The 12,707-nt window shown below is 42.0% G+C and overlaps 1 protein-coding gene across 3 annotated transcripts in view; it reads left to right on the top strand.

The window, feature by feature from the left end:
• TESK2 (testis associated actin remodelling kinase 2) overlaps positions 1-11,577 on the top strand; it is a 75,841-nt gene extending 64,264 nt beyond the window's left edge. For all 3 annotated transcript variants that reach the window (XM_084527980.1, XM_084527981.1, XM_084527982.1), the window contains 3 exons: positions 945-1,031; positions 4,615-4,750; positions 6,848-11,577. In XM_084527980.1, the coding sequence (XP_084384106.1) occupies positions 945-1,031; positions 4,615-4,750; positions 6,848-7,854 (1,230 nt within the window). In that variant the 3' untranslated portion in view covers positions 7,855-11,577. The remainder of the gene's footprint in view (positions 1-944; positions 1,032-4,614; positions 4,751-6,847) is intronic.
• Positions 11,578-12,707: the final 1,130 nt, after the last annotated feature.

The following is a 12,707-nucleotide window of genomic DNA, read 5'->3' as shown; positions in this document are numbered from 1 at the left end:
AGAGATGTTTTGACACAGACTTTGTGCAGCAGCAGTCATCAGGAGGAGTCCTTTCAGAAGCTCCAGACCTGTCCCTAACCCTCAGAACATAGAGGGTGTTGCAGGACTTTCCTTTTGTAGTGTGATAGCTCATACAGATTTCTTGCTGGATTCAGAACAGAGCACTTCTGACCTACTGCATCCTCTAAGTAGCCCTGCCTTGTGAAAGGGGCAGGAGCTAAAATAAGCTCACCCTTATTTTTACATACACTGTACTAAGCATTGTTAATCTGAGCTAAAATTGACTAATCAGAGGAGATGCCACTTCTTTCTTCACTTGCCTTTTGGCTGCGTCCCATCTGCAAGGCAGCTTTTGGCCCTCCATAGGGGTCTTCCAAATTGCCTTTCCACCTCCAGTTCTGAAAATGCTTGTCTTGAACCACAATATGTAAGAGATCCTTTTGTTTTTCTTTCCTTCAGATCTCCTTATAGAAGTGCATTTAAGGAACTGGGTAATTTGTAACACCAGCCTAGTAGTACCATGTACTGAAAAATTAACTACTTTAATTGGTGAATTTTCATCATAGTGAAGCCTCTGGTTTTACAGCAGGCTGTTAATTTACACTATGAAAATCACTGTGGTGAAACTTGATAGTGTAGGATATTGCTTCCAGATCCACATGGGCAACACTTCAAGTGCAATGAATTGCAGTTGAATCCAGGAAGAAGAATGGGCTTTGATGTCAGCTCATTCTCTTACAGGTATCCTGTATCAAATAAATCCCAATGGGAACACTGCAGTTTGGAGCATGCATGAAGTTTTCTCAAAACCCACTGTATGTGGCTGCTCAGGGATGGAGTTCATGGTTATTCTATGTAGGGACACCCTCTAAAAACATATTTTAGGCCAGTAGGAACCCTCACTTACATCTCTGCTCTCTATGGTGTTTTTCTTGTTTGTACAGAATTTTGGATTAGATTATGATGCCTTCCAGCACATGGTGGGAGACTGTCCCCCTGACTTCCTCCAGCTGGCCTTCAACTGCTGTAACGTGAGTACCTTACCTGAAGGGGACAGGCCAAAACTGGAGTTAAATCCCTCTGGATTTTGAAGATAGAGCTTAAAGTGTGTACAGAAGAGACCGAAGCAGTGCACGTTCTGAGAACCCAGAGAGTCCCTTGCATTTTTTTGTATCCCTTCCTTTCTCCTTGCAAAAGAGTCTGACTTCTGCTTTTGTTGTTCCGTGTTCTGTCATGCCAAACAAACAGGTCTGGCACACTGAACAGCTTCTTGCAGGCTGCTCAGGCTGATCATAACCAGTTGTATGTTATTGACACTGGCTGGCCCTCGGGCTGACAAAATCCAGCTGTTATTGTGTACAGACCTACTGAGCTGTGAAGAAAGAATTCTGAGTTGTTCTCATAAACAGAGGGGACAAAATGGGGACAGGCAAATAAAGAGCAGGCACTAAACTACTCTCAAGTTTATATATGCTGCCTTTTGTAAAGAGGGATAACCCTGTAAATCCCAAGATTGTATTTAAAAAACAACAACAACAACAACAAAAAAAACAACACACACAACCAAACAACCAAACAACAAAAAAGAAATATAACTTGAACCCAAAAACACAGATGACTTAATATCAGTAAGGCCATAGGCAGTGTGCAGTATTGAGTAAATTTCTTCTTGTTATTTGAGTAAAAGGATGATAATGCTGGATACCTTCATGGCTCATCAGCATGAAAATTTCAAGGAAGTGGATCCCTTCTGTGAATTATCTTATAATAGAGGTTACTAATTCTTTTGGTAAACTGCTTAATCTGAAGTAAGGGAACCTGAGCTTCCAGAAACTCGGATGAAGCTAGGAATGTCACTGCTCACCTGAAACTGAGACACCTTCTAGAATGCTTATTGCACAAAGCTCTGCTCAAGACACCACAACCAAGCCATGCTGTAATTAGCAAAAGCACCATGTCCTACTGAGCATTTGTAAGAAAACTCTCAGAACAGGCTTTGTATTCCTGTCTGTTACTGATTTTCAGGCTTTGTTTTCATGTCAGCACTGCTGCTGAAAGAAGCAGTCTCATCTCTCCATTCTTTTAAGAGTTGTCTTTGCCCCAAGCTCTCTTTGCACTGTATTAGTACAAGTGCACATGCTCAAAGGGAGAATGGCATTCAGGTGAAAATATGGGTGAGGGGGTGACTTCTGCTCTTGACACAAGGTGGCATAATTTAATGCTAGGCACGTTTGTGGAACTTAGTCTGGACGAGCTATTTTGCTCCTCTAATTTCACCTTAGTACAGTGGAGCTTACTTCAGTAGGACAGTGGTATGCTTGACTCATGTTTCTGAAGTGTTTTGACTATGTGAGCACTATAGGGTTTGGGTGGAAGTAGGGTTTGACTGTGGAAACCTCAGCTCCCAGCTGTAGTCCCCAGAAATCATACAGCATCCAACACATGGTGCTTGATTCAAAGCAATTTTTCAGCACGAATTCAGAGTAGAACTGTACTCATGAGCAAAGGGAAAGTGACTGGTCTCATATTCTTATGTAAGATTTTTTTGTGTTCAGAGAAAAAGGATTTTCTCCTACTGATTATCATCAAATGCTGTCTCCTGCATAATAAACGTCCATTCCCTGAACTGGAACTGGAAATGACTGTCTTGTGATCAAGCCATTAGTATGCTGATTCCACTGCGGAGCATATTGCAATTCCCTTACCGCTTGCCTAGTGGAATGAAAAGGCAGCAAATAGATAAGGCTGCCTTATATCTCCCTAAGCATGCTATACTCCTGTAATAGGTGATCTGAGTGGTAATTTTTATATAGCTTTTTATTATTTAATGGCTTGACAATCACTGTGAACTGTATAGCTCAGCTGATTAGCTGAACTAATATGCAAAGCCCTGGAGTTTTCTACAGCCAGGAAATGTGTTTAGGGCAGTCTAAGAAAACGAGTAAAAACAGATGTGTATGAGTAGTGGATTAAAAATTCTTTAGTTTGCTGTTACAAAGCGTTTTTAAAAATGAGTACATGTAAGGAAGTCTGAAACCTACAGCTCCCCCAGCAAATTATAAGCCCTCTTGCATGAATGCTTCTAAATGTAATCATGTATGATCATGCAGAAGGCTTATGAGCATGAGCTAAGCAGTGGGGAACTGCAGCTTTGAGGAAGAACCTTCTATTCCACTTCAGCAGGAACTGAGTGATCAGGATGGAAGAGGCAAATGTTGCTCTGAGTCACTTTTTCATTGCTGCTGTTTTCCTGGATCTTTCCTAGCACAAGCTGAAATAGGCAGAGACCTGTTCTTACTTCCTGCAGCATGCAACAGCCCTCTTATTTTTTCAAATTGATTTTGTCAGAGTACAGAGGATATGCTTTGGTGTTTTACCCTGCCTTACCCTTTCAGTGAAATAGGGAAAGCAGAAAGATGTTTTCCTATGCCAGGAAATTGCAGTCCTTGAATTCAAAGCAGGTGTGATTTTGTTTTATCACTGTATGTAGGAATTGGTAGCCCTTTACCCTGTGTTGCTAGAAGGTGTTCTAGCATTGCCAATCGTACCTGTTCTCTTCAGAAGGATCCATCTCAGGACCTGCAGGACAGCATCAGGGAGGTCTGTGGGGTCTGTTCTTCCCAAAGCACCTCTGTCTCCTTTGGACTGGTGGTGATACCTGTCAGGGCTTGTCTGCTCTGAAAAAGCCTTTAGGGAGCTGGAGACAGTCAGGTCAAGCGGAATCTCTTTAACAGTGTAATGAGGTTAACTTTTGACTGCATAATTAGACAGTGCTACCTATAGTAGTTAAACCTGTAACGTATATGCAGGGTGAGTGTTCAGAATGATTAAATGCCATCTAAATTACTACTTAATTTAAGCTGCTTGCTCTCTATTACAGTTGTCATGTTTGGCTTTGTTTAGGGATGCATTTCTATTAGGGAGAATAAATAAATGCGTACTGATAAATACATACTGATGGCTGAGGCGGAGGAAAGAATATTTTACTTGGGCTAAAATAGTCTTTTCTGTTGTATTACTTTTCTCATGTAACTTGTCAATCTTGCTTCCTCACAAGACAGACCGGTACACTGAGTAGTGAGGCTGATGAACAGATGCAAAGATAGAAGATTTGAAACTTTAAAATCAGCAATGCCATTCGGTGGATTTTAATTAAAGCCCCAAGCAATGATGGAAGAATTACAAACTTTTAAAGAATAATATAACCAAGTTGCTCTGTTTTAATTCTTATTGCTTCACACAGACTTTGAAATTACATTGTTGTATAATCTCCGGCTGATAACTGGGGTACAGAAAGAAATCTTTGAACTGTGGAAAATGTTTTAAAACAAATAAGGTCCTCTCTCAAGTCCTGAGTCAAATAGCTTGCTACCTTTTCTTTATAAAATACACCATCATAGAATCTTTCCAACTTGAAAATGAAATGAGAAGTATAATAGACGTAAACTAGAACGCTACTTTTCCCCTCCTTTACTTAAATTTTTTTCCAATAGTAACATGCTTCTTAAAACAATCTTGAATTTCTTCAGTTCCTTCAAGTTATCCTTCTGTCTGTCAAAACTAAGTAGTATGGACAAACCCCCATGAAACGATCTGATTTCTGTGCGTTCACAGATGGATCCGAAGTTACGTCCTTCATTTGCTGATATTGTCAAAACACTGGAGGAGACTTTGAACCGGCTGAGAAATGAGGACTGTGAGAGAGACAGAAAATTTTTGAATCTTGACAACAATGAAAGAAAACCCAAAGGTAAATGTCTGTATTTGCACAAAACTTGCTGCAGGCTAATAGCGAGAGAGTACAGGGTTTTGTATTTTGACTACTGAGATTTCAGATAAATGTGGTATTATAAATAGTTCATGAATTATTTTGCCTAAAGCCTGAAAATGATTTTGGAACAATGGTGCACTGTGCAGTGTCATTTGGGAAAGAACAGCTTTTCCTTAAAGTGCCTCAAAAGGTTGTGCCCACAAGCTCTTGAAGTAAAATTTAGAGTTCATTTGGGAATGTAAGTAGCTGAAAGTACATGAAAATTCATCAACTTTTGCTTTGCCCCTGCTACTTCTTAGTGCATATACATAATTTCCTTGGTATATAATTTCTTTGGTATGTATTATGTGTAACACTTAGAAGCTACTTAAATTCCCTCAGGAGGAAGAGCAGAGAAGATGCATTGTATTCTAAAGTACCTTAGAAGTACTGTGAACTGGGGAAAAGATGAATCCCTGATCTGCATTGGGAATGCTGGCCTTGAAGGGCTTTTTCTAAAGCTGTCTAGTGCCCCCTGGTGTGAGGAGCAAACTGCAATCACTTCGTGGGGGCATGTTCTGACCGAGATTTCTTCTCTAGTAGTAGATTTCTGGTGTTGGAAACTTAGAGTACAGTCAAATATATTACACAGACAATAGATGCATATATGAAACTATATATTTTTTAAAATCAGTTCTTTCAAACCACATGGAGCATGCACATGTGATAGTTCTCCCCTACCTGGAAAGCACCTGAGAGGTGTGAGTGAAAAAACAAAATGTTCTTTTTGGTTTTCCTGGCATTATGCCTTTGGAGCATGGCTTAGACTTGCATCTTTGTGGAGAAGTGTTATGTGTGGTTCTTTGACTTGCGTAGTCTTTCCTCAGTGGAGCACCTACAGACTGAACTGTGGCAGTATTTAAAGGAAAAAGCAGAAGTCCATGTGCTCATTCTGGAAATGGTAATCGAAAGGAAATAACATTTTATTACATCCACTCAATTGTTATTACTCTACCACAGCTTTTCAGAGGCACCTTGAGAGCCAGTGGCAGCTGCATGTCCCAAACACTCTAAAAGTTAATGTCTTTGCCAAAACAACTGCAAGTTTCCCATCCTGTTGTAGTGATAAACCTTTAGATTTTATTTGTGTATGTGTGTGTGTACTTATTTGCATGCATACGCATAATATGTAAAGTTTTTTTTTTTTTTTTTAACTCCTACTCCTTGGAGTTAAATTCTCATGTATCCCTAATTTCTGTACTGGATAATCTACTGACTCAAGGCTGGAATGATTTTAACTCTTGGTATCAGGAGGGCATTTATTTTGGCCATAGACTTTTCCTATCAGGGTGAAAATGTCACAGTTTCTTTGGTGACTGTTTTGTATTTGCTTTCTTTTATGGTCAGTATCATCAACAGATCTTGGGCAATCTCTGCTGGAAACCATGATGATAAGTGTAGAAACGTGCAAATTGTTCTCCTCCAAGACCACTCTATGTCCTTTCTCTTGTGTCAGTGTACAGGCAGTGAGGAGGTTTGAAGGAGCCCTAAAAAAACAAAGTTTGCATAGAGGACTGAAAGGACTTCTTTGTTCCTTTCAGATTTTTGTACAGTTTCCTTCCCTTTTTTCCTGAAGACAATGTTACTGAGTTAAATTAGCATCTCCCATAATGTGGGTGGAAAATTTGATTATAAAGTAATACAGAAGCAGTCCAGTTTCACTGTCTAGACAAGTAAGATGGCATTAACTGAATTTGAGTTTGCTTGGTTCTTCAAGGTGACTTTTAATCAGTTTGAGGTATGAATGAAGAGGAGAGAACATTTTAAATGTAGCATTGACAGCCTTTGCATTTAAAAGGTCCTGTGGACAGGGCTGCCAAATCTCCAAGTCTGAAACCAGTGGTACACTGGGGAGAAGAGTGGTGTTGTGTATGTGCAAAAACTTTTAAGTAACGAGCAAATGTATCTGTGGAAGATACTTTGGAACATCAGAAGTGCACCTTTTTCCTCTACAGTTATTGTGAAGGCTCTGTGAGGGAACAGGCATGTGGGCATATAGCTCCTTTAAGCTAAAGGTATTTCTCTTCTTCCACTCAGGGTCAATCGAAAAAGGACCAGGAGTAAAACGTTTGAGTTCCCTGGACGATAAGATCCCACCCAAGTCACCCCGTCCACGTCGGAATATCTGGTTATCACGCAGTCAGTCGGATATCTTCTCCCGCAAGCCTTCCAGGAAGATAAATGTCCAGGACCCCTACTATACACCAAGCAAAGGTTTAGGCCGGAAAGTTAATCCCTTCAATGCACGGGAGGACCTCAAGGGTGGAAAGATAAAATTCTTTGACATGCCAAGCAAGTCTGTGATCTCTCTTGTGTTTGACTTGCATTCTCCAGAGGCAGGAGGTGGCCTGAAAGCCAGCCAGTCCCAGTTCCGGCAGGCATATAGCACGGACTGGCAGGAGTTTTCCCTCCCTCCTGGGAGGAAATGCAGATCACTTCCAGTCTCCCCTGAACTGCCACACAAAGAATATGGGCTGTTTGGTGGGCTGTCCTCAACCGTCAGCAGGTGTGACCCAACCCAACTAAGTGCAGAGGTTCGGCAAAAACTCCTGAGCAGCAGTAAATACGGTGTGTCAGAGATTCCTCCCTTTCAAGCCAAGCCTCACAGGTCAGAATTTCTTCCTGTACCAGGACAAGAGGAAGATATGGACTGTTCAGATGGGCCTGTGTCCCAGGAGGAAAATGGGTTTTACCCTGTTGAGAACACGTGTGAAGATCCAGCATGTAATCAACCATTAGCGCTGGCCCAGCCTGAGCCACTATCCTACAAAAGGCTCCCAGCTGAGAATTCAGTGAACTCTGAGGGACATTCCTCACAGGTGTTTGCTGGTTGTCTCCCTTCTGAAGAGATGGAGGTGGAAGATGACCTACTGAAAAATACACTGCTGGAGTCTACAAAGCCTCTGTTCAGTGTTGGTCCTTCCACGGTGCCGAGGAGAGAGGCACGGCCCTTCAGGGAGCACGATGGGGACAGCACTGCCCCATTGTCTCAGACCTCCAACAACTCAGCAAGTGGCAGCACGCAGTCGACTTGTGGCATATGAAGAGAGGGCTCAAACTGAACACGTCCTTGAGTTGTTCCCAGTCACTTGAACTCTGTTTCTCTGTGGTGCTGGGTTTCATTCTCAAGAGACCCAGCAGATGGTAAGAATGGGCTGTCAAACAGCTGCGGACAGCATCTGGAGAGACTGATTATTTTAACTTTATTTCAAGCTATGTTTCCTTCCTGATTTGCTTTAGGAGGGGGAACTACTCCAGCCAGAATGTCCATGCAAGCCCCGTAGTCCCTTCCAAGCGGTAGTAGCGAGAAGCAGGCACCAAGTAAAGAGTTCGACCTGGATTCCAGCATGGAGCATTTCAAGGCCTTAAGTTCCACATGGGGTAGAAAGAGCGAACTGTAGGTTTTCCCTTTTCCTCTGACTGACCAGCTGCTCTAAACTCCTGCAGGGTTTGCATTAGCATTCTGCAAGCAGTACACGCGAATCAGAGCCTCCGTTCTGGAACTGGGCACAGGGATCTCTTAGAACTGTGCTGCAGCATTAAACAAGCTCTTCTTTCAGAAACAAAAGCCCTCATGCTGGTTGCAGTCTGCAGGCTGAGTCACATGATAAGTACTTTCCAATTAACAAGAACAACCTGTTCCCTGGTGTTTCTCGTTTCCCTTGGGATTTATTAATGATTCATTAGTGCAGGGAAGCAGGACACTGAGCACTGCTTTCTTGCACAGCTCTTTGTGTGTCTCGACCCAGATGTGGAGGAAGATTTGCCCAGGGCACAAGAGGGGAGCCACCTTCCAGGTGCTGTCATTTCTGGGCTTCTTGAGAAACTGCCAGTGAAAGTAGCAGTTCTGAGCTCCTGGGCTTTTTATCTTTGAAGAGCTGAATGGAGAGCATGATCTCTTGCGGCAGAACAGTTAAATACAGCATCTAGATTAACAGCTGACCATCATCACCAGGTAGAAGGGACACGTTCACTTCCCTCTCTGGTAGGACATCCTATCTTATTAGTGCCAGCACAGTAATTATAGGTTCTTAATTAAAAGCAGACTGTGTGATGAAGGACAGGAATCCCCTGCTCAAGGGAAGCTGCCAGCAGTGTTGTGGCCATGAGTGCTTTTGGAGGAGAAACAGTAGACTCGCAGAAGGGCTTTGAGTTGTCAAATTTAAGAAAATTAGTTTGTCCCCAATTACTTCTTTTCTTCTATAGAAAGGATCTGTTATCTTCATAAGTTTCTCCTGTCACTAAACAGGATTATCTACTTTATTTCTTTTTTTTTCCTTCCATCCACCAGCAGGTAGCTGTAAAAGCATCAGCAGCACGTGCTTCCAAGCTGCTTGCTGGAACCAGTATCAGAGATCCCCACTTTGGGATGAGATGCATGGGAAAGCTTGTTCTGTGGTGATGTGTTCCACATCCTGCCCTTCTGCTATTATTGCCTACAACAATGTGGGGTTTTTGTTATTTATTTTTTTAACCTACATTATCATTCCTAACTGAGGTTTCATTGCATGCTCACTGAGCAAGTGATACAGTAGGCTCTGAGGGGTTGGAAGTCCAGAGTTTTATCCAAGTAATCTGTTACACTTCCTGCTCTCATGTAAGGATGGAAAATGTAAGCAGGTACTCCCTGATGGACTTTTCCTACTCTTTTCCAATCTCAAGGAATGGATGAAGAAGAAAGCCTAAGCTCTTTCTTGGCTGAGATACTGAGCTTTTTGGAGGTATAGGTAACTATTCTGTGAGTTATAACTTGTGAAATGTCTCAACCTGAGCAGCAATTATCCCTTGTAATGGCTGCAAAGAATTAAATGAGAAAGTGTCCTTTAGTTACTGAGCAGTCTGTGCTGCATTAGGCAGCTGTCAGCAGTTTGAAAAATGCCCATCCTTACCAAGAACACCTCTTGTGGCTCACAGCTCTCTGCCCCTTGAAGGTGCTGATCTGTAGAGTAGCTTGTCTTCTGTATCCTGTCTGCAGAGCACGGAGCAGCTTGAAGGGCTGGCACTGTGTGCGTGTAATTTCCTTTGAGGACAGGGAACCGGTCAGCGCAACTCAACTGACGGCTGGCTGCCTGCCTTGTGCCTGCTTTTTTCTTCCTCTTTTTCTTTTACACAACTAATCTTTCAGGAGGGAAACCACCAGCACCAGCTTCTGTTGTCACAAGATGCACGTAGATGCATGACTTCAGACAAACGAGCAATAATAAGGAATGGTTTACTTCTGGATCCCCAGCCTACAAGGAAGCAGCCCCGCAGCCTCAGAGCGCAGGTGCGTGCCTCTGGCTTGCATTGCCCTGGTCCTCAGAGCTGCCACCCTGCTGGGAAGCCTGGTACCCTCTGACAGACTGCAAACCCTGTGCAGCCAGGCTTGGGGTACCTCTCAAACACCCGTCACAGTGACCTCACCTGTGTCTTATAGCACTCTCTCTTAAAATGTTTCCCTGCCCTGAATGGATCTCTTACAAAGCAACACGACTCAATTTTTATTTCCCTAAGTGTCTACTCTGAGTGCAGCCAGCTGACACAGGGCACATCCATCAACTTTTCTAGCTGTTTGTACCGAGGGGGAGATGTCAGAAAGAAATACCAAGGGATACCAAAGGCTCAGGCCTTTCCTGCATTCTTGGTCTGCATGGGAAAAAAGGCACTGGAGTAAAAGGCCGTCTTAAAACAGCTTAATGCCTGCTCAAACACGGCATTTCCAAGGGTCTGGATGCAGTTGGCACTAAGTCTCATCCCTTTGGTTGTGCAAAGCTGAATCCAGGTTGCACCTAGCGAGTACTCCTAGGTTTTCTGCCCATCTGAAGGTGCTTTTCTACTGGGGGCCATTTTCTGACAGCTACTGATGAACGTAAATACCAACGTGTGGTCAGCAAACTCCCTGTTTTATAGTGATGTGACAAAGTTTTATCGTGATTGGATTTTATCATGGTTTTTGACTTTCTTACAGGAGCCATTCTTGCTCTTTTAAAAGACTTTCTACACGTTGCTAGGTTCCCTGAAGAGATCAAAGATGTTTTTAATTCACTTTAAATCTTTCTATGTTGAATTCATTTACATGTCTGTTATAAGCTATTTTTGTTGTGGTTGCAGGTTGCTAAAAGGCAACTAAGAGGATGCATGTGAGTTGCTGCCCCTCAGAAGCAGTGCAGACAAGGGGCTTTAGTAGACTTCTACTTGCTGGAAAGGCATCAATGTGTTGTGTAACAGAACATTGGTATTTTTTGCCAGTACGACTAAAGACACTTGAATAATTCCTGTTTGCACTTAATGCTATTGTTTATATTGCATGTCACTACATTTCTATGCAAAACAAATAACCTTTTTTTTTGGGAGGAGGGGCAGCCAGATATTTGATTAAGTATAAAGATCTTTGCAAGATGATCTATTTTCATATTTATGAAGGAGTTTTATGTCTTAATATTTTGCAGACTGTAAATAGCTCAACTTGTAATTAAAGGCTTAGGAAGAAGTTTGTAGCTTGTGTATAATAGTAAGTTAACACTGCCAGAAAAAAAAAAAATCTTTGCAAAACAACTTTTCTAATATTGTGGATATTTATGAATATGTGAAGAAAGCACATCTTGTTTTTATGTTGATTGACCTTCTGACTTTTTTTTTGAACTATAGAAATGGTGTATGTTTTATTGGAACTGCAATAAGAAGTAACCAAAGATGAATCCAGTTAAATATTTTCATAATTTTTTCTTGGTCAGGTTTTGTAAACTTTCCCATCTTGCTTTCAAAATAAAAATAAAATCAAGGGTGGAGTCTTGTGATTAAGAGGACAATTCTAGGTTACACAAACGTTGATTCAAATGCTTACATTAGCTATAGATGATATTCATGGTGGTTTTGAGATGGTATCAGTACGTGGTGCTGCGTTATAAGCAAAGAGAACTGTCATCGTTATTGTGTTATTTCCCTCCTGCATCTTCCTGAAGTGTTAACACTATTCAACCCATGAGCCTCAAAGCCTTTTTTCTATTCTTCCTTATAGTGCTCTGAAGAGTAGGCAGTAACTTGTGACCTACAAGATGCTTTTGATAGCACTCAGCCTGCAGGGAGCTTGCCATGGTGACTGCAGTGTCCTAGCCCTACAGCCTAGCTTCGGTAAGCACAGGAAGCAACACATCAGGGTTTAAGAGGAGCTTTCAGTCCCTTATTTAGAAGCGTAAAAGACCTGCTGTTGCTTAGAATCACCTAGCCCAGCACAACTTTCTACTTTTTTCCTGTAGAAGCAAAGGTTTCATCTATGTTGTAACCACAACTAAAAGTACAAGTATTAGGTGGAACCCTTCTCTGGGCTTTTAAACAAACAAAAACCAAAACACTTTTTTCCTTCTCAACTTCCTTAGAAAGACAGGGAATAATTATGAGTATCAAAAGTAACACTTGCCTAAAGATTCATGGAAATGTGTGCTTTGCCTGAAGAACTAGCCTGCTTCCTTCTGGTGTGCAACAGAAGCATCATATCTTCCTCCAGTCATTGATTAATAGCACTTTCTATCAAAATAATTGTATGTGACAAGTGGGCCTTTTCATGCTTTTTATAATGTAGATTTTGACCTTTAGCATGTGGTCCTTTTGAAAAGGTTTGTCTTCCTCTAAGCTACTGGGTTAAGTGGCAGCAAATATTAAGAGAGCAAATATTAAGGGTAAAGGCAAGATCTGGGAGGATGTTCTCTGGCCTCTGTCTCCTCTTACATTATCAAGGGATTGCCCTTCCTCTGCAAGTGAAACCTGTGCTGAAGGAGTTATCAGAGGGTCTTTCCAGAAAGACAACCCTAAGCCTGTTGTTTTTTTTTAAACCCACTTTGAGTGGGGATCACTGCTGCCACTTACAGCCCTGGGTGCAGCTGAAGTGCGCCTCTCTTCCCTCCAACCTTACCTGTGCCTT

This window comes from Aythya ferina (genome assembly GCF_964211825.1).
Source record: "Aythya ferina genome assembly, chromosome: 8".
NCBI lineage: Eukaryota > Metazoa > Chordata > Aves > Anseriformes > Anatidae > Aythya > Aythya ferina.
Note: the sequence above shows the minus strand (reverse complement) of the source record. Positions and strands in the feature narration are given on the sequence as shown.